A 22,467-nucleotide genomic window follows, 5' to 3' on the forward strand; every position below is an offset into this window, starting at 1 on the left:
GTGTAGTGGTGACAGTGAGCAGTGATGACAGTTTTAGATCAGGTCTCGCTTTTTGTGTTTTCTTTTGGTTGTTTTTCTTTAAAAAAAAGGGTCCAAAGTGTACTTCTTAATATCGTTCTGCAGAGAGACGGAGCGTATCGATGGTGCAGTGTTTCCCAGAATCACCTCATAGCAATTAGGTTTTAGGTCTGTCTCTCACCTCTCTGTGTTTCCATCCACAGTCCAAAAACAGGAATATTAGATTGGCTAGAGACTCTAAACTGACCCTCAATGTGTGTGAGATTCAGTTATGACTAGTTTAGAAATCTGAATAGCTACGATACACAGCCTGAATGAAAAAAGCCGCAACCTAGATTCGAGTGTTCTCTTGTATAATTAGTGCAGGGGTGATCATCTTCATCATCTTTCAGCTGACAACAAGTCATTTCATGATAACTGATGCGATGAGTCTCTTCTCATGAAACAACTGTGTCAAAAGCCGCATCGTGTGGTCATGGAAAAGCTGTTGGTTTGTTTGAGAAGGTTCAGAGAAAACATCTTCGGACAGTGGTCTATGAAGTGTCCAACTCAGTGGAAGGGTAGCGGGGAACCATCGTCCGGAAAAATTCTGAATGATCGGGATTGGTGGATCACTTCAAGCTTTGGTGAAAACAAATCGTAGGAAGACAACAGCAGAACTCATTCAGTAGTGAAAGTTAGAGCCTGTCCACCTGCAGAAGGGAACTCAGGGGATTGAGACGGAACAGCTGCGTAGCCTTAAGAAAACCACTAATCAGTGAGGCTAATCGGAAAAAAGGCTTCAGTTTGCTAGGAAGCAAAAGATTGGGCTCCGATGCAACAGAAGAAGGTCATGTGATCTGAGGAGTCCAGATTTACCCTGTGACAGAGTGATGGGGCATCAGGGTAGGAAAAGAGGCAGATGAGGTGGTGCAGCCATCATGCCTAGTGCCTCCTGTACAAGCCAGGGGGCGCTGCTATGATCTGGGGTGGAAGCAGCTGCGGAGCTCCAGCTTCAGCAACATCATGTGCCCAAAGGAGGAGGCCAGACCTGAATATACTGGCTGACCAGGTTATGGTGCAATAACCGGGCATATTCCAAGATGAGAAAGTCAGTACAGAGAGGTTCAGGGAGCATGAGACATCATTTTCACTCATGGGAAAAAAAAATACTGTGTATATATATCATTACATTTACACCATGAACACCTGTGCAGCTGGTGACACTGAATCTAAAGAAGTGGAACAACAAGCCTGTTTCCATGACCATGACCAATCAATAACTAGGATTAGCAAGATTACTGATCTGATGCTTTTATATGCATGTGTGAACTGTTATTATCTAAAATCCCTTTTTCAGTCTATTTCTCTGATATCACGTGTCTGCTAATGGATTCAGGGTCGGCTACACACTGCTGCTGTCCTTCATTGATCCTTCATGCCTGTTGTATTTTGTCTTCCAATCACATTGTGGTTGCGTCACATTTTCTACTATATTTTCCCACGTGTAAATATAATGGAAGAAAATAAATCAGAGTAACGGAGACATGCACAGAGCTGTCAGAGAATTGGAGAGAAATGAAGGCGTGTTGAACTGATTTCTCATAATCGGATAAATTCCTGTATCTGATGAAGCATATCGCATCCCGCTGTTTACAAGATCACTGGAATAATCGGATTACTCCAGAAATCGGATGGTAATCGGCTCTTATGCTCGTCTAAACAGGCCAAAGGCAGGAATGGCTCCGTGTCTCTGTCCAAGGTGCTAAAATCCAACCACTAGTGAACTACTACAGTGTGTCAACATGACTGAGTGAGAGGCTGTAAAGATCCAAATTAAGGATGAAATTTGTACTTCTTCATTATACATTTTTGAACTTGTTCGCCTTAAATTAACTAAAGACACAGAACTATAAAATGTACACACTTCTGATATTCCAGCTTTTGTTCAACACCCAACATGACTGAGGCAGCAGCATACCGTACAGAAACTCTTGCACACATGTGTATAAAAAGAATTAGAGACTTGATTCACACCTTCCCCACTTGTCCTCAATTTTTCAGCTTTCCTGGGAAATTTTTAGTAGTGTTTTGATAAATAATTAATTTTCTAATCAGCTCGTTCTAGCAGGCCCCTCAGTCATTAAAGGCCAAGTAAGTCAAAGTAACCGCAAGTACGTTTAACTGTCTTTATTGACAAGTTCCCTTTGGAACGTAGATAAATGAAGTGCTAACTATAGAGATCAGAGACGCAGCTAATGAAGGTCTCTGGGCGGCTCCAATGCTAATTTGTGTGTTTGGTTGAAAGGCCACGTGTTAATTAAAAATCATAGTGTGATTAATCTGAATCTAGCTAGAACCCCCCCGATTGTTGCGTTAACAATGACGAAAAAAGAACGTTAACTTCATATCTGGATAAACACAAAACCCATCATGAACAGAACCGGACACCCGCTCCTTATAGAGCATTGCTTTAGTTACCAGGTGTAAAAAGTTATGGAGAATACTTGCTTCTGCACAAGTCATTTAATTTCCACCATCCGTATCCTCCTCCCCCCATCTTTCCATCTGTGTCTCCCTCTACGTAATGGACAGGGGTGAATGGTAACAAAGAGAAGATGCACATCAGAGCCAAACCACACGGGAGGCCAGTGGTCAGAGTCACTAAAAGTCCGACGGTCCCCAGCTGGGACAGAACTGTCGGTTCCACTCAGCCACCCAGGCATGAGCACGCCACACCTCAGACAGGGACAACCTTGAGAGAATGTGCCAATGACCTCTACAAATGCAGAGGTACGGAGGGGATGAGAGGAGGTTCATGGGGATGGAGGCACCCCAATGACAGAAATGATCCCAAACTGAAATATACACATATTCATAAATAAATGAACTGAACATCAACACTCTTTTCACACACAACACCTCTCTCCTGAGGTGTTTGTTGATTGACAAATCCTGACAAATTATCTTAATATTTCCCATCATCTGTGCTGTCAGCCCCCCCCCAACTTTGCGTCCCTCAATGTCGCATCACATGATCCTCTCAGTCGTAGTGATGCTGTCAGTCTGCTTCACCCTCCCGCTGTTTTGTCAGCTGCTTTGTCTCCGAGTCTGCATGTCAGTCTGACTCCCTCCCTCTCTCTCTCACACACACACACCACACACACACACACACACACACACACGGTGTAGGGTTTATGTGTGATCTCATCAGTTACCACCTCCGGTTCTCTGAATCTGATTCCTCTCCAGCTATTTATAGCCACGGCGCTCACTTCACACTGTGTGACACGTCACGGCTCGTGTTCCTGAGCGTTTGGCACTTAGTGGCAATTTCGGGAGCGCTTTGTGTGTCCGTCTGTGTCGGCTCTGTAGCAGTTTGTCTGGAATATTCTCCACCCGTGTTTGTTCCTGAATGCGGCGCTAACGGTAACGTCTGGGGCTGCTGCGAAGGCCTTTGTCATATAATAGATGCAACAGATGGGGTAGGGTTTAAATCCCTACGTTTTAATGTTAGGAAGTCAAATTCGGTTCAATTCAATTTCATTTACATAACGTCTGTTACCGGCAAGATTGTCGAACAAGCAGCAGGGAGGAACACAGAACAAGAAAAAACACTCCCTTTTAACAGGAAGAAACCTCGAGCAGGACCAGGCTCGTGTCAGTGTTAGTGATTGGTTCATGTGATTGGTCCTGCAGTCTTTTGATGAGTTCGCCACCCAAGAGTTTGAGTTTGACCTCCCCCTCTGATGTGGAAGCCACAGGCCTTTTGCGAGACTTATTTATTATTTTTCCAAATGTTCCAAAGCCCGTATCGCTGCCACACCATCACACAGTGGTTTGAATACACAAACCAAAAGCTAAGAACTAAAAAATATAAAGTTTGACACTTTGGGATAGAACCTTTATCCCAAAACAAGAACTCAATAACTGAAACAAAACCCTACACCAGGGGTGTCCAAACTTTTTGCAAAGAGGGCCAGATTTGATAACGTGGAGATGCCCGGGGGCCAGTAGATCCTTCTGATGTTTTTTTAACCAGAAAAGTTACATGCAAATGTACACTATTATAAAACAATTTTCATTGTCACAATTCTCTTTATTTTTCAAATGGCAGTGTAACCAAATATAAGCCACTCAGGCAGACGTGAACAACTCTAAAAACACAATTCTGCCTTTAATTCATATCTGGAGAGTCAGATAACATTGAACACTGAACTGAATGGAATACCTTAAATTTCCATGAGTTTGATAAATGTAATGCAAAGTTGTCTGTTATCATTCAAGTTTAAAACAAGTAAATTTTGCTCTTGTCTTTTACAAGAGCTACAAGAAAGGAGGAATTACATTTTAGTGATTTATTTATTCTGTTAGTGCCATTGGGCCATAAATAATACATTGGAAGACTGAAGTTGCGGGCCGTATGAAATCTTACCGTGGGCCGTGATTGGCCCCCGGGCCAGACTTTGGACATGCCTGCCCTACACCAAATAAAGGCAGTACGTCAAGTGCGATAAACCTCACTTTGCAACCCTGTGTAGAGTAAATGCATTCACGGATACCTTTGTGGCTTTTTCCTGAGGTGTTGAGCTTTTCAAACTTTTGCTTCCTTATATTATAAAAGCCAAAGGGGCTTCTAAAATTTAACCCCCTCTCTGGGTTTTTACATTGCTTCATCTCTACAAACTGCATTATTTTCCCAGCTGGGATGGCAAAATATGAAGTCATTTGTAGAAATGTCATCTCAGTGCAACAAACATTTGATTTCCTCCAATTGAAATCATATATACATTTATACATTACACAGAAACCTCCTGTGATGCTCTATAGGTCTCCAGTATGTGACTACTCCACATTTAAGTGGGACAGGCTGCATGCAGATATCTACAGTATGGCTGCATTCATGTACTGGAATACTGTGCAGAATACTAATGACGCCATGGCTACGTCAATCAGGTTTTTCACATCCGAGAGGTCCAGCGACATCGAGGAGAACTACAGTGTGTGGAACCACAACCAGTGATGCGAGTGTGTGTGTGTGTGTGTCTGTGTGTGTGTGTGTGTTATAGCGTGTCATGTACGCAGGATCGATATGCTCATTGGCTGCAATATCACAGGTGAAATGGGAACGTCTGCCTGTCATTTTCACCAATAGAGCAGAGGGAAAGTAGATGAGGTGTGTGTGTGTGTGTGGTGTGTGTGTGTGTGTGTGTGTGTGTGTGTGTGTCCAGCTTTGTGTGGTTGCACAGACCTGGGGAATTGATGCTATGTGTCGTGTCCATGACAACCGCCTCTCTTTCTTTTCCTCTCCTCCCTTCTTCCCCTCACCATTAGCCCCTCCCCTCATCAGGAGAAGCTTGACACTTTTCCTGCGACAGAGGACTGAAACGGTATCGACTCGTCAACACAATCACCATGCCACCATTCCTGATATTTACCTTCGTCTCCACCTGATTGTGCACTAAAGCCCGCATTCACGAGTGATCAACATTGCGTTCCTCTCGATCAATCCTGTGTGTGTGTGTGTGTGTGTGTGTGTGTGTGTGTGTGTGTGCAGGTTTGTCCTCTGCTATAGGTTGAACCACTTTGCACCTTCTGTCCTGTCCAGTCAGCCTGTTCCACGCACTTGTTGTCATTGTCCCCTCATCCACTGGGAGTAATTGAATCCAATCACGCAGAGTTTTCTTTTTTAATGAGTCAGGCACAATAATTAAGGATGAAAAGAGTTTGTTTTGTCTGCCGCACCTGTCTGATCATTTGTTGCGGGGTGTTTTTTGAGGGGAACTGATCTCAGCGTCTCTTCACTCATTACTTTATCTTGCTGGGCGCTGGGCTGCCCGCCAGGATGAGCTTAAAGGTTCACCAGAGGACTCACTGCTGATAAGATGGAGAGACAGACTTGGCATCGACTCAACAAAAAGCACAAAATAAGAGTTTCTTTTCCTATCGCATTTACTGTAGCCGTGCGAGGGAGCAGTGTCTGCCTAAATAAAGTGTTTAGGATGTAAATGCTTTAATCTCTACTGACCTCAAGTGGATGCTGATTGAAGTTGCAGGCGTTTGGACTTGAGTGCCATTAACAAAGTTGATGTTCTCGCTGTATTTCGCGGTGCTTTAACACCAGGTTTTCCATTCCCTCCCCACTCCTGCCTTATTTTGCTATTCTCTTTCCTCTCCTACAGTTTGTTGGTCTATCTCTTCCCCACAAACCTCTCCCCCATTCTCTTTCTTCTTTCCCTGCAGACTTCGAGCTATCCAGCACCTGTTCTCCCGCTTCTACGAGTTCTCACTCTGGGTCCGAGCCGCCCCATAAATAATACATTGTTTACTTCACACCTTGCAAAGTCTGCTGTATAATTTTCACACACACACCCCCCCCCCCACCCCCCCCCCCCCCCCCTTTCCGACTGAAGAAGTGGAAATTTCCTTCTTATCGTCGGATCTGCAGGTATCTGCCCGGCTGTAAGCTCCTGGTGAGTGTGTGTTGTGTCTACTCGCGGAGCAGCGGTGACACAAATTAACGAAACACACTGTCAGTGTAAGAAAAACAGACCTCCAGGGTCATATTCAGACTGTCTGAATAGGTGATTTAGAGGTGGCGGCTCTATGTAAACATATAGAACACACACCATTATGTGGAGAAAACTGCCCTGCCAGACAGGTGCTATTTCTTTATAATATATGTGCAGGTGTACTTGAGACAAATAAGACATGTTTAATATAAAAATTTGCTTCATATTATAATAACTTAAGAGAGGGGAGAGGTATAAAGATACTTCATCAGAATATGGAAGCCACAGCCCACTAAACTATGGACGCCTACGCCCACTGAGGGAGGTGGAAACGCCGTCCTGCTCCCTGGATTAGTTTTCTTTTTATACAGTTTTAACCACTTGGTGGGACCATGTCAGCCGCGGTCAGCTTGAGCACCTCTGAAGAGGACATGGGAGGTTTTTACGCACTCATCCTCATGTCAGTTTTCCCACTGTCTTACCTGCTGAGGAGGAAAGGTGAGAGGCACTTTCTTCTGTCTGTGCAACCGTCAGTAACGCCATAAAAAATGTATGATATTACTGTTGACGCCCACCATATGGCTCCTTTCTGGCTGAGCAACCATTAAAAGATTTCCAGTCACGTATGTGAGTTTGCCATCCGTGGTGTCGTATCGCTGCTGCATTGATCGTCTAGATACAGATCAGCTCACGTTTGACTAAAAACGACATGTTGTCATGGATAACTACTCGGTTACTACTGACAAACGTGTTCTGCTAATTCACAATCTCACGATATGATTTTAGTTTGCATGAGTACCTGTGGCTCCTGTTTTAATCAGCGGTATCTCAAGAATGGAGACCATCCATTACAGTATATGTGTGTGTGTGTGTGTGTGTACATGCTACGTCATGAGGAGCAGAATTTGCATTCCACCTGCAAAAGGGAGAACCTCAATGGCCTGTTTGAAGGTTAAGGGTTTAACCTTGAGGATACAGTTTGGCAATTAGCCGTGATATTCCGGGACAAGATAATGGTGTGAGTCCTCACAAAGATAGGAGTACAAACATGGTGTGTCAATAATCATGTTGTTCCATCGCCATTTTCTGTAAATAAGAAACGTGTCTCGATCGATCCACCTTCCTGGCGCCATAGCAACGGCACACCTGTCTCGGTGTGGTATCAAACAGGTATCAAACAGACTAGCCGTCAGGTAGCCGTGTGACAAATCTCCGGTGCATATGTCAGGAGGTATACAACGCAGGCTTCCCCTGCCAGCAGCAGATTGATCAACACTCCGGTATCAGCTGACTTCACCTCTTTAATCATTACTTAGCGTATATTTAGCAGCAGAAGGAGTTTGGAAAGATCGATAATTGCCTGATGGGAAGCCGCGTAACTTCTGTTAATACAGGTCGAGGACATCACATATTTGTGTGTAGAAGGATTTCCTGGTGTTGAAGGACATTGGTAATCTGTTTTGACACTCATGGGAGGGATTGTTTATGTTATATTTGCACCAGATTATTCTTAAGTGTCTCTAACGAATGACCTCTGCTGCCCCGAGTGGTTGCCCGGACTGTTGTGACTCAATGGATCTTCCCGACGACTGTCCGTCCCCAGGAGACTAAAATCCGTCACCTTTTAGTCGCGCCAGCCTTGACCCTCAAACCGCCGTGGCTGACGTTCTCATAAACTTGATGAGGAAAAGAAGAGGACTCGGGGCAGCAGATAGAGTCGGGGACACATCTGCAGGGCCAATTTTCTATTGTGACAACCAGAATGAGGTGAAAAATCCTCCAGGAGGGGGGACGTGCTGAAGGGTAATAAAGAATAGATGCATCTCTCCTTGGCGCTTTAAAGAAAGCTGCAGATGGATGTAACCTCCCTCACTCTCCAGTTTGTCCTTCCTTTGTTCCTTCGGGTTCTGCTTCTCCCTGTCTTCTGTTACTTATCATTATTCTCCCGCAGCGTCCCGCACCCCCTCTCCAGCCCTCCTCCTCTCTGTTTTTCCACTCAAATGGCACATTTCTCCAGCTCATAGACGACATTTTCAGCCGACGTGTCAGCCTGGCGTCTCTGGTGCCGCTCTGCGTTCATAAGGTCCTCGATCGCAGCCCAACTTCAAAGCAGCCAGCGCGCGTTAGCCAAAGGACGAGGAGGGTTTGGTCCGTGCTTGTCTTTGCGCCGTGTCACTGCTTGGGCGGCGTGACATCACCAGAGATTAGGTTTCCAGTCACCTTGTAGATGACGGACCGTCTCTGTAATGAGGTCCTCCGCTGCACCGTCCAGCTGGAATTGGACAAGAACGTCACCAAACCAGCGACGCAGGCAGTGGATGCAGTCACAGCCCACCTGTCAGGATTCATCTGCCCCCCCCCCCACCAAAAAAAAAGCAGACGTGGATTCATCGGGTGAAAACAAATAACGAGGCACCACCCGAACTTTTTTTTTCCAGTTTCTGTTTCTGTTATTTTTGCAGCCGTGGGTGAAGTGATACCCTCGCTGGGAGGCCTGCTGGGACGGCACATCGACTGGTGGCTAAGAGTAGCAGCCTGCACCGGTTCGTGCTGAAAATTTGATTAAACCAACTTCACCTGATGGCATACACAATGGAAATCCAATATTTAACTCCAGGTTCTTACAGTTCATGGCTGGAGCTTCGCTCTGGCTCTTTACCCGTCTATCCTACATAAATGGAAGCCAATAAAAATCTACTTTAAAGGCACCTCTATAAGCCCAGTTAGAGATGCTGCAGCTATTCAGTGGATACACCAAATGTATCTATATATAACATCGTAATATTCTACTGGTCATTCCATGAATTATGAATCATTCCAAGTGCATAATGATTGACAGGCAACCTCATAATTTGAATGATGCAAAGCAAAAGTACCTTCCCACAAACAGAGCAGCTCATTAATGTGCATTTACATATTTAAAGAAGCATTTAAAGGTTTTATACAGCTCACGTGAGTGAAAATTACAGAAATAAAAATCAGGTTGCCGACGGAGACCAAATTTATTTAATTAATCAAAGATAACACTGTTTCGTAGAAGTCTGTCTTCACTGTTACCTTTGAATCAATGGATTTAATTAAAAGGATGTTGTTTTCCCTCCATATGTGTCTTCTAAACATCCCGCTTGCATAACTCCAACAAAGAAATCTTTTTTTTTCCACATTCATCTCGGATGGGAACTTATTTCTGAAGTGTAATGAGGCGACGCATCGAGCGGGAGAGCTGCAGAAGCAGATGCGACAGCCTCCGACCGTCTCCACCGCGTGAACGTGCAGTTTGAGATCAGACTTGATAGTTATTTTCTTTTCATCTGTTAAATCTGGGCCTTTAAAAACATCCTCCAGTTACCAAGGAAACCGCGTTAGACAAATCAATGTAGGTAATGTCACTGGATAGCAAGAGTTTGCTCTCTCTCTCTCCCCCTCTCTTTCCCCTCTAATTTTCATTGCTTTCTCTCCCACTCATCCGCTCCCCTTGCCTTTCTCTCTCCATCCGCTCCCTCCCTCCCTCCCTCCCTCCCTCATTCACTCCTACTCCCCCCTCACAACACTCCTGACAACCACTGCCAAAGGACTACCAAGCACAGCACATCCCAAGTTTTCATACCTCATCGGGGGCCCTGGTGCAAGAGGAAAAAAAGAGGAGAAAAATAAGAAAAGAACAGGTTCTTCAAACTTTAGTTTGGTTTTTTGACAGTGAGTCCTGCAGCCTGTAGCTCCAGCAGCGCTGTGGCCTCCAGGACATGGGAGGAATTCCCCATCTGCGTTTCTCAACTCACAACATTGGATCAAAGTGAGTAAAAGTGAGGACGTCGGACAAGAAGGAACGCTTCAGAAAAGTTAGACAAAGTCCTCAGGTTGGCTCTGGGACTTGTTTCGGTGGCCCGACTCGGCCCGACTTGATCCGGGGCGGCTCCCCGGGGCAGTGGTGGGCAATGACAGACGGCGGTCTCCCAAGATGTTGACTCTGGATGGCCTGGAGATCATCGCTGTTCTGGTGGTCATGGGGCTCTTCATCAAAGTCCTGGAGCAGTTCGGGATGTTTGAGCCTGTCGGTGGGGAAGGTAATGGAACTTATGGCAGATTTGACACTTTATTAACAATTGACAAGTTGCGGTTTGAAGGCAGGGCGGGTGTGTGGGTGCGTATGTGAGTTGGCACTTGGATCTGCAGTCTCCAGTCCCTCCGGTCCTGAGCGGCTGCAGTCCTGTCTGAGGGTTTTAGTTACTCCAGTGCATCCCAGCATCTTCCCTGAGCCTCTCACACACACAAACATATACAGAGTAACTTTAGCTGTTTGTGAGGCCTCCTTTGCCCCAGGGGTGAGTGCTTTTACCCTTTAATCAATAACACTATGGGCAGAGTGGGTCTGAGTGCTGAGAGGGAGTGTCAGACAACCTCTCAGTGCTCCTGTTAGCATATAGCCTCGTATGGAGCTGCGGCAGGACTGAATACAGAGATGTTTCATTTGCATCTTATCTGACCTGATACCAGGATTAATGGAGTTGAACACATTTTTTCATTTGCTTTGAGCTTATTCATCTGTAGGTAATCAGTTCCTGCTCCCATGGTGGCTCCATTCACACATTAGTAACACAACGATGACCACTGCTCCGCCCAGTCGACTGTCCTGTCTGCTCTCTTATCTGCTCTCTGTTGGTGGCGGTAGGGAAGATGACATTCTCATTTTAGCTCAGATCCTTTCCCAGGATGCACCTAGTCGCTCTGGGTATATCAGACAGCAGCTGTACTCGCAGCGTATCCCAAGTTCTGGCCCGAGGAATCTTTTCCCGACCCACGTCACATCACGCTCTGCAGATCGGACATGCGCTGTCATTGTAATCCCCGGATTGTTGGGGGATTTGCTATGGTTGGAGGTTCTGGACACCACAGTGACACACCTGCTGGATCGAACCCAGCCATCAGCTTCTGCCAACACCTCTGCTAATGCCAGATCACCTTGGAAACACGTATACACTGTTTGACACATGCATTATCAGTGTTCATTTGACAGTTCTTTACAGAACACCGCTGACCTCATCGCTGTTTGGGGGTGTGCCAGCTTAGTGAATACTTAAACTAATGAATTTTGGGTAACTGAGAGCAGAACCTCATCCAGTTGACAGAATGCAACCAGTGATTGGAGTCACTTCATTTTATTTTTCACCATTTCTTTGATTCAGTTTGATCAAAGTGGAGTTATAAGAAAGCTGTGAATTGTCCATTACTCTAATGAGCACTGTGGCAGATCTTCTCCTCCGCACACACACACACACACACACACACACACACACACACACACACACACACACACACACACACACTGAATGTAAAACATGCTGATGTAGGTGATGGGCCAGTGCACAGTATATGGACAAGGTGCACTCCTGTCTGTGGGTTAACATGGAATTGATAGATTCAGAGCTAATGGCTAATTGCTGCAGTGAGTTTTTAAAAGTTCAGGATGTGGAAACTGATGTCTGAATGATGGGATGTTCTTCAGACTAAAAGAGTTTCCAATAACAACACACCGGTGTAGCCCCCCCACCCCTGCTATTGGAACGTGTCCGGTATAGAATGTGTGTACCGCTAAATGTCTGCAGTATTCAGAACAACCGAGACAACATAGCAGGTAACAAAGCTGCCTCTAGAATCTCTAAAATTAGATGTACTTGACATTCAGATCCACTCCAAGGTGACTTCCACCTTGCGGTTAGCTTCATATTTAAATGGTGCCCATGCTCACCTCATGACGTATAATAATTGTTGCCATATTTTCCCCTTTCCTAATCCCACCAATCAATGGCCATACCTAATTATATAGGCAAAAGCTCTCTCTCTTAATCTTTTCTTTGATTGGGGGGTCTGAACTTGATTGGGCACGTCAGTAAAAAGAAAAACAAATAAATTAAGGCTGTCAACTATAATTGATTTCAGGGAGATGTAAATATTGAGTATCATTAAGTCGTTAATGAAGTGAATATAATCTCGCTCCGAACTAGAACAGCATTGTATTATTACCGTCTCCATAGATTTACTGTATTAATTAACTACGGAATGAGAGACACGCCGGGCTGAATTCAGGAACACTCAGTAAAATAATGATTAAACAATCAAGAAAAACATTCCCAACAGTAACAGCAACGCGATCCTCTAAAAACGTTTTTCACATTCAGATTCGCAGCATTTCTGCAGCATTTCAGCAACGTTTCACCAGTAAACAAAAGCTAATGATATATAAACTAACAATTTACAATCCTGGGTGTAACTGCAAAGAACAATAAATGAACTTTATAAATGAACGCACCATATCTGAGGTGCAGCTAAACACATTCTTATTTCCTGTTAGTAAATCAGAAAAAAAAAGAATCTATGTGAGGAAAACTTTCTGAAGCAGCGTGTGGAGGAAACGGTCCTGTTGTCCCTGTGTGTCCTCTCCCTCTGATGGTCAGCCAACCACAAGATGAGACCCTGGGACGATCAGGCCGAGGATATTTAATACACAATTCACTCCATTCTCTGCTTCTTTCTGTGTTGCTTCCCTGGCCCTATCCTTCCATTCTTAAAGTGTGTGTCTGTGTGTGTTTGTGTGTGCGTGTGTGTGTTTGAATCCATTAGTTTGTTCTCAATGTTATCATCTTTCTGCAGACATGTGTCAGATAAAATAGAGCAGAACCCAACAACTGTTGTTCTTTTATCCATATAGACACATCTCTCTCTCTCACTCACACACACACACACACACACACACACGTGCGTGCGTGTTAAACCTGTTCTTGAATCCATTCCTCGCTAACTTGTCTGGGAGATTTGCATTAATACAGCTTAGCTTTGTGTCTCTTATGCAGCCTAACCTGGAACCGTTCAGCACTTTTTAATGTCACATTTGAAATGAGGCCTGAGATGCTGAAACAGACAGAAGGCAGCTTTAAGGAATATTGTTGCATTTCTCTCGGAGCGATCAAAGCAGGTGAAACTTGGTCACCCTTGCTGTCCATACAAAGGCAAACTAACTGATTGTAGCAAGGAAAGTTAGCAAACATTTCCAGAGCAGAAGTAAATGTTGGAACAGCGTAGACAAAACAACAAAATGTGTGCAAAGGTTTCTGAATTTTTGAAATTGCTGTTTACCATCAAAACATGGCTGTTTAAACCTCATGTACCTGTCAAAAGAGGCTTTACCCCACCATAGCACACGCTCTTAATTGCTAATTTTGTACACACACACAAACAGGCTGCAGATGTTGTTATTCAGTGATCAGTTTAACAGCCAATTTGTAGTTTATTCTTGACTGATTCCTCATTACCATTCTGGATGGTGCACTTTCCTGCGAGCGGCTGCCAGCTCATTTCAATTAACTTTACATTTAATGTTTGATTGTCTTTCATTCCAATATTGTGATGCTTTGTCTGGCTTCAAAGTACTGCTGGCTTTCTCCCTAAACCAATTTCTGTGGCAGTAATTTCCCTTTTAGATTTGTCTGACTGGTCTTTCAGGAAGCAAACGTTACAGCGGCCGACGTCAACCCTTCAGAGATTCAAACGCCGTTAGCCTCCACAGTTCCTAATGTTTGATGTGTTGTTCTGTTTCTGCATATCGACCCGTTTACCTGAGTGTGCTCCTGGCAGGAAACAGTGTTTATGATGTGATGGAAATAAGTTTAGAGAGAATGTTGTCGGCTATGCAATTAAGATTGACTACTTTGGGCTGTTCGGGCACACAGGATGCCTTCTTAAAAGCTGAGTACCAGAAGAGGAACTTCAAAATAGCGCAGCTCTAATGTTGATTTGCCAGCTGTGGCTTGATCTGAAGGGTTATCAGAAGAGCTGACATCATTTTAAACATGTCAGGAGCATTTGAAACGGTGCAAAAGTGGCTCATCTATAATTAGCCTCCTCCATTTGGTGTGTAGGACAAAATAAAAAACATTAAGAGGAGAAATGAGCTGTACTTATAGTAGGGAGAGAGCGCCCTCTTCAGGTTAAATATGTCATCACAGCAGTTTTATAGCCCGATTCAAAAACCAATATAAATGGACTACTTTTAGGATTTTATTTTATTTTTACAACTAATCACCAATGTTACAGTGTGACCTCTTCCCTTCAAGGAGAGATGATCTCTCCCACATCTGCGTCTCACCCCATTGAGTTTATGCTCCTCATTTTCCAGCTGTTTGCAGTTTGTGGGGACAGAATCAGGCCTCAGCAGGATCAAGTCTGTTTTTGTCTCGCGTCATAGTCATAAAAATATCCTCAGTCGCTAATTATCCGTGCAGACGGATCGCCGCTTTCGCTTCTCTAATTGGAAACACACAATCCAGTTGTGAGCACCATTTAGCGATGACCTCCTCTGTGAGCAGAGGAGCGTGTGCACACGTGTGTGTGTGTGTGCTCGCGCTTCTGAGATGTTGTAATCAGTTTTGTGCGAGGTAATTGCCCAGGTAGACATCTAAATCTGGAGGTATTTCAATTATTCTGGGTCTGGCTGCAGGCACGATATGCCTCACAGAGACTAATCAGCTGAGACTCATTACCATACTGTAATGGTTTATTACCACCCAAGTGTGTGTGCGCAGGGGTGTGTGTACCTGTCAAAATCTCAAATTAAAGCCCAAGTAATAAGCTGGCCCATGTTATGATGCTGTGACCTCTCACTCTTGGTCACATGTGATGCTTTTTTACCTGTTCTTCAATGTTACTGTATTGAGTGTTGTGACAATATCAGTAGATGGTAAAAGAACACTGAACACAAACAGGGAAACCCTGAATCTGCGTTATTACGCCGATAACAATCTGTGTCCCCACACCATGAAGACCAAGGAGCTCATCATTGATGTCAGAAGGAAGGCCTTCACCCACCATCCCATCCACATCGATGGTACTGAGGTGGTATTGTCCCTCGTTGGGACACTAAATTGCTCCAACAACCAAATCCTGAGAAGGCCACGTCTTCAGACATCCTGCTGCACTATTGAGAGCATCCTGACCAAGTGTATTACTGTCGGATATGGGAACTATTGGGACCTGTTGTTGCATAAGGTGGTGAAAACCTCCCACGCCTCCTCACCGCATCGCTGGAGCATCACTTCCTTTTATTGGAGACATCTACAGAAACACAACGTCCTTTACTAATGACTCCAACCTGCAGACAGTTTGTTTGCCCTCCTGCCCTCCAGAGGGCGCTACAGGAGCCCCTAACCACCAACACCAGGTTCAGGAACACCTTTTTATCCCTCATCTGTCTCCCTGCTGAGCTCTGCCCACCAGTGCCCGACCCCACGCACACACGGATATCCATCGAGGACTGGTATAAAGTTTACTGTAGGTCATCGTGACAGCTTTGGCTGATTTCCTCTTGTGTAGGTTTTGATGCCTTAAACTTTTAAACACACCCAGGCTTCAGAAAGTGGCTCTATGTGGAGTCCTGCTGCACAGAGTCTCTAAAAGTGTTTGGAAATGACCTCCAGTGCTTCAGCCATCTTGTTCTGTCTTGTTCGATGATAAATACACAACCGGAATCTCTCAGACTCCCTTCCTTGATTTGACTTTGGCTGCAGACTCTGCTGGCCTGAAAATGTCACCATAATTAGGAATTTATCCGGCCTGTGTGATTAAGTGCACCCATAAATACATGTAAGGTACATGGTACCAATTAGGTAAAATAATTTGGCTCTCAGGTGATTAAAGAAATCCAATTAAGCACACGACTGCTGATTAATTACATCGTAGAAAATCAGTTTTTCAAGTTCAAGTCCATTTTGATAAATAACAGTCAGAAATATGAGCTGATGTGTGGAGGAAACAGCGTCCTGCTGTTTGAGATGGAATTAAATCAGATGGCATGAAAATGCTTCCGTGTCGAGACTGCTGAGACTAATGTCCACTCATCCGTCTTCTGTTAGCCGCCGCTGGAGGCGAGAGGCAGGAATCCACCCTGGACAGGTCATCACTCCATCACAGGACACACACATACACACACTCCAGTCAACCTGATGTGGGAGGAAAGCAGCGTACTGCGGCGCTGTGGCGTAGATAAACCAGTACTGAGCAACAATTTAGTCTTTCTGCAGCGTTTTCACAAAGATCTCATTCTGGATGAAATGATTACCAACCGGCTCCACTCCTCTAAACGCGCTGCTCTTTTTGTTCCATTACTTTTGAGATGAGTCTCTGTCAGGGCGCCAGACGTCGACAACAGAACCCCCCCCACACCCCCCAGTCCCCACCGCACATGTTTTATATGTTATAGCCAGATTTACCCTCCAGGCCGTGTGTGTGTGTGTGTGTGTGTGCGTGCGTGTCACTCGGGAGACTGGCACATCTGTGAGTTTAGCTGTTGGGTCAGATGTTTCTCCTCTCTGTCGTCACTCGTCTCTCTCACTCTTTCTCCACATCATCTACTTATTTTGTCCTTTTTTTTGCTTTTTCTTCACCCCTTCACAGGTTTCTCTCCCCTCCTTTGCTCTTCTTGTACTCCTCCTGTGCATCCCTCCTTTTAACTCACTAGTAGCATCCTCTTGTGGTATCCTCTCCCCCTTTTCTGAAATCTCTCCTCCTCTTTCCTGTTCCTTACTCAGTCCAATCAGTGACCCAATTAAACATGGGGAGGGACGCAGCAGAGGGAGAGTGACGGGGTTTGGGTGAGAACAGGAGGAGAGGCAGGACAGGCGGAGAGAGCGCAGGAGACAGTTGGAGACTGTGTAGCTGGAGAATTGGAAGGAGTCAGAAGAGAATCGTGGCAGGGCTGCCAGGGTGCTCCCCATCGCCCCAACTTCGCCTGGAACTTAAACAACCTCTGACAGGTTCTTCAGCAGCGGGGGTGGAGCAGCCGGTCCACAGTCCTGCTGCGACTGACTTGCTGTTTCTGGATGAAGAAATGAGGAGAATAACAATAAACCCTCAGTGAGAGAGCAGGCGGAGAGCCGCGCAGAGACAGGATGGCCACATCCCGACACATAGACGGAGACTGAGGCGACCGAGGCGGTCCGTACCTGGCTGGAGCCGCACGGCTGGAGGGACGTGCTTCTCCTCGCGGCACGTGAACAATTTCTCTAGGCAGCAACAGAGAGGGGAGAGGGGGAAAAGGATGCATCTGTTTTTCCGAGAGAAATGGGAGGTGGAGGGGCTGCAGACAGTAGGCATTCTGTTGGTGGTCTGCAGCTCCCTCAAACTGATGCACTTTCTGGGGCTAATCGACCTCACTACGGCAGGTAAGACAAATGGTAAGAGAGCAAAGCAGAGAAGTCCGAAGTCCGAAGTCCAGATGTTGAATATGGTGAGGGCTGCTGCCGCTGGGATGTGGAGTGTCTGCGTGTGTTTTTCTAAAGTGAATCGGACGCAACAAAGTGAAACGGCCTCATTTCGTCACTAAACAGCCGTCTTTGTCGCACCTATTTATGGTTCTGTCACCTGTGTGTGTGTGTGTGTGTGTGGGGGGGGGAGGGGGTGCTTTGACTGAAATACAAAAATATCTCCTGCTTTGAAAATGATTTTTCTGAATTGAAGACAAAAGAAAATCAAACCTTCATCAGCCAAGTGTGTCTTCATTAAACTTGCAAAGGTGGCCCCTGAACCAGCGCCACCGTAGCTTAATAATAGGAGTCCCAACCTTCTGGTTCAGTCTCACCGCAGCACCAGCTGAGACGTGGTTTTACGGCACCTCGAAAGACTCCAACTCTCCAGAGTTTACAGCACGCACAGCTCCTTCAAAAGTTCTTGAATATCGCCTCTAAACAAATCGCCGTCGTGCTAAAAATAGAGCTGCCCCCCCCACCGATCATCTGTCATTGCATCCAGGGGCAGACTATCGCGATCAGGCCACTCGGGGTGCGAGTCTCATAATGCAGCCAAATAAAGTGCCAAGAGTTGCTTTTTCTGATATGATGACAAATGAATTTTATTTCCTACCTGGTCTGTCTCAGATAAAAACCATCTGATCTGGTTGTCAGGGCCACAGCAGCTTTAGAGGGGAAAACCAGCTGTTTTATGTTCATGGACACACCAGCAGGTGTGGCATCAGACACAATTCCGTGTGTCTTTATGTGTAATAGAGACCTTTAAAGTGAGGCAAGCCTTTCCCTAAAATCAGGTTGTTCCCGCTGAGATCCAATATATCTTCCAAGGCAGCTGGGGAACATTTGCTCAGAGACAAGCAAGCCAGAAATTTCATCACCAGCAAAGAACAAAAAACCCTGAGACAGAAAGAGGCAAGATGGAGAGAAGACTGAGGGACTGGGGAGGAGGGTCTGCCTGCGTACTAAAGCAAGCATATATAAACATTGACAGCTTCTGGCTGATTCGGCTTTTATGGCTCTCACAAATATCTGCAGCTCCATGTTTCATGCAGAGGAGGCTGAATTTATGTTGTTAATGTTGTTTTAAACTGCGTTGTTCAGGACTTCAGTACAAATGCTCACAGCCTGGGAAAATCACAGCTTTGGCACTTTAACTTTTTCAACAGTTATGACGCGATTCCTCACTGAAACTGGTTGTGTCGACTTCTGGTTGTGAGAAGAAGTGGAAAGATCCTTCCAAAGCAGTTTCTGAAGAGGGCACGTGTGTACGTTGGGTCATATATGCATTAATGAGGGCCCCTAGCTGGTCCTAAAGACCCTCAGAGTGGTACAGGGACCTTCTGCGTTATCTGCTAATAACATGCAAATGTCTCTCCAGTAAAGGCGCCTGGATTCTAACCACTGAAGAAAGTAAATATATTCAACTGTTAAGGGAGGTGTCCCCAGAATCACTTTGCACATAATTCTGTTCTTCCTGTGCTTATGTGGGTCGGGGTCAAAGGTCATTTCAAACGGGAGCCCAGCCCTCTCCCCAGCCGCCTCCGCCAGGTAGCGAGCTGCTCCAGGGCGAGATGGGAGATGTAATCCCTGCAGCCTATCCCCGGTCTGCCTCTGAGTCTCCTCCAGGCTGGACATATCTGAAACTCCTCCCCAGAGAGATGTCTAAGAGGCATCCTAAACACAAACTGCCTCCCCTGGAAGAGAGGCAGCCCTCAAGTCTCTACTTCACGGTTCATTTGTTAATCCAATGTTCTTCAAACCAAATCTCATCCACGTCGGCTTCCTCCATGCAAGTGACAGCACAGGTTCCCATCAAGGTCGCTGCGCAGCTTTCGTGAATTTTGTCCCGGCTTGCAATTAGATTTCCTCTGTTTGCTGAGTACAGGCAGAAGCTGAATTTGAATGACTACCAGTACTTTTCCAAATGGCTTTTCCATGTAAATCTGAGCCTTAATCTCAGTCCTGTCGCACATGTAGACAAACAAGTGTCCACAGAGCCTGGAGCATGCAGGGGCCGCGTGTGTGTGTGTGTGTGTGTGTGTGTGTGTGTGTGGCAGTGAGATGTTCAGTATTAATCTGGTAACCACTGAACGGTGTGTTCTGTCTGCTCTGGCAGCAGCGGAGCGCTTCAGGCTCTTCCAGATGACACGGTGACACATCACAGAGGCCGTGGAGGCTCCGTTTTTCCTTGTTCCCCCTCTTTCACCTCTCAAGTTCTTAAATCTGTTGGGTGTGCATGTGGGTATTGCTTCCTTTTGGACTCGAACATTCTTTTAAACGAAGCAAAACGCGTCAGAACTGCTGTTTGGGCCTGAACTGCGGCGGAGTGTGTTTAGAACTCGCTGTTTTTTTCCTCGCTGTGCGTCCCCCGCGTTGCTCTCGTCTACTTTTCGAGGCGATAATCGTGGTCTCCCATCGCCGAGCCAGGTCAGCCGGGACGTCGGCGACATGTCCGAACACGCAACAAGCATGTGTGTTGTTGCATCTGTCTGCTGCATGGAGTGTTTTCACCAGGCATGCGTGTGTGTACGTCTGCTGATGTGTGTGTCTAACGTTTCTGCTATGGTTGGTGCTTGCAGGGAATCCTTCCACCAGCCAAAGCAAAAAAACCATAAAGCAGCGATTCCTCAAGCTGCTGCCGTGCTGCCAGCCCTCGGCTGCCCCCTCAGTCAGTCAAAGCAAGTGCTCCTTCATTCTCTACACATCTCTTCTTCCTTCGCCGTGTCTGGTCGTTGCGGATGATTGAGCAGATCCTTTCGCTGGCGCAGTCGCGCTCACACCCACACACACGCCCCCACACACACGTCAACCCGCACACGGAGCCTCAGATTTCAAAGGGCGTGTGTGGACGCGTGCGTTCGGCCACCGAGACACCGGGATGATTTAGGTGCCGTCAGAAATTATGTGCTGTAAAGGTCAAAGAGACTTTTTTTGTTTTGTTTTTAAAAGTGGCCTGGGATGAGCTGACGCTTCCTGCTCGAGTGACAGATGAGGAGAGGCCTCTTCACTTTAAAGGTCTCTTCGTTAGTGTTTCGGGTTTTTTTCTCGTGGCTCTGCTCACTTTGTCCACTGTACTTGAACTTTACAGGACACTACTGTGTTTTTTATCGTGGTCTACTGTTCAGGTTTTTACATATATAATAAGGAGGTTCCAAGTGTTTTGATGTTGACTTCTGTATAGTTAACGTCTTCCTTTTGTCCATAAACGAGTTCCATATCATTCCGGGAGGTTGTCCAGGTCACGGCGTTGATGGAGTGACGGTAAATGCTAAAGGCGTTCTCTTTGTCACACAGACAGCGTGGAAGATGACTTCGAGCTATCCACTGTGTGTCACCGACCTGAGAGCATGGACAAGCTGCAGGAGCAGACAAAGTTCACCAAAAAGGAGCTGCAGGTGCTCTACAGGGGCTTCAAAAACGTAGGTGTGGCAGCAGCCTGTCCAGTCGTAGCTCCGTCTCTATGGAGACTCGGGATGGAAGAGACTCAACTTGTAAAAGTGTGTTAAGATTGGAACTAGTGATTTCTTCTAAACTCTCTTTGTAAACTCCAGGAGTGTCCGAGCGGTGTGGTGAATGAGGAGAACTTTAAGACCATTTATTCCCAGTTTTTTCCACAGGGTGGTAAGTTCTGCTACTAAACCTGGAGCCATTCTTTTTATATCTCTCAAACAGAGCAGCATAAAATCTCATTTAGGTGACTGTGTAGATACACGTGGAGCTTTTGAATGATTACAAAGAGAAGAACTTAATTAAGCCATTAAAATCAATTCCTGTCTCCTTAAAGAGGGTGGAGACAGTTTGATGATATTTAATTTGATGAGACTACTCGCCTCTGGTTGTATTTGATTTTTTTCATTCTTAAATGTGGTCTATATTTAGCAGGCTGATAATCCAAACTGTACAAAGGATGTGCTTCATGTGTCGCCGCGGGTAACTGCTTATCGTTGCAGATTCCAGTATGTACGCGCACTTCCTGTTCGAGGCCTTCGACACGGACAAGAACGGCTCAGTTAGCTTCGAGGTGAGCTCGTGCTCGCTCGATTTGACATCAGACATGTAGCCGCTCCAGACATTAGACTGCAGGGTTCCGCTTTCATTCCGTCAAAAATGTGAATATTCGCTCCTCTGTCCCATTTCTGGATCAGGACTTTGTGTTTGGCCTGTCCATCATCCTGAGAGGGACGGTTAACGACCGGCTGAACTGGGCGTTCAACCTGTATGACTTGAACAAAGACGGCTGCATCACCAAAGAGGTAAACACATGAACCATCAGGGGAAAGTGGGCGTGGCATGAAACTGGAATGAACCAATCAGGGCACTGGGATAAAACTTTCTTTCATCCATGTTTCAGGAGATGCTGGACATCATGAAGTCCATCTATGACATGATGGGGAAGTACACATATCCTACGATGCAGGATGACGCCCCGAGAGAACACGTGGAGAGCTTTTTCCAGGTCAGGAGCGACAGCCTGGATATTGATACCTCAGTACTGAGTTTCATTTTTTGGTTGTTTTCTTTCTTCAGAAAATGGACAGGAATAAAGACGGGGTGGTCACCATCGATGAGTTCATTGAGTCATGCAAAAAGGTCATTCTCACGATCTACTCGAGCTTTTCGCTGTGCTTAGAAGAAGCAAATCTCTGCAGTTGAATATACATTTA

General features: G+C 45.7%; 1 protein-coding gene across 6 annotated transcripts in view; it reads left to right on the plus strand.

Moving 5' to 3' along the window:
- The window catches only part of LOC130533725 (Kv channel-interacting protein 2), a 48,549-nt gene that overhangs the window by 24,147 nt on the left and 1,935 nt on the right, over positions 1-22,467 (plus strand). For 2 of the 6 annotated variants that reach the window (XM_057047390.1, XM_057047389.1), the window contains exons 2-7: positions 21,098-21,222; positions 21,355-21,424; positions 21,754-21,824; positions 21,949-22,056; positions 22,155-22,259; positions 22,331-22,393. In XM_057047390.1, the coding sequence (XP_056903370.1) occupies positions 21,098-21,222; positions 21,355-21,424; positions 21,754-21,824; positions 21,949-22,056; positions 22,155-22,259; positions 22,331-22,393 (542 nt within the window). Of the gene's footprint in view, positions 1-10,054; positions 10,574-13,554; positions 17,732-20,382; positions 20,486-21,097; positions 21,223-21,354; positions 21,425-21,753; positions 21,825-21,948; positions 22,057-22,154; positions 22,260-22,330; positions 22,394-22,467 lie in introns of those variants that run through there. The other 4 variants (XM_057047385.1, XM_057047388.1, XM_057047386.1 and 1 more) reach the window with 4 other exon arrangements.

The sequence above is a fragment of the Takifugu flavidus genome, chromosome 11 (genome assembly GCF_003711565.1).
Source record: "Takifugu flavidus isolate HTHZ2018 chromosome 11, ASM371156v2, whole genome shotgun sequence".
NCBI lineage: Eukaryota > Metazoa > Chordata > Actinopteri > Tetraodontiformes > Tetraodontidae > Takifugu > Takifugu flavidus.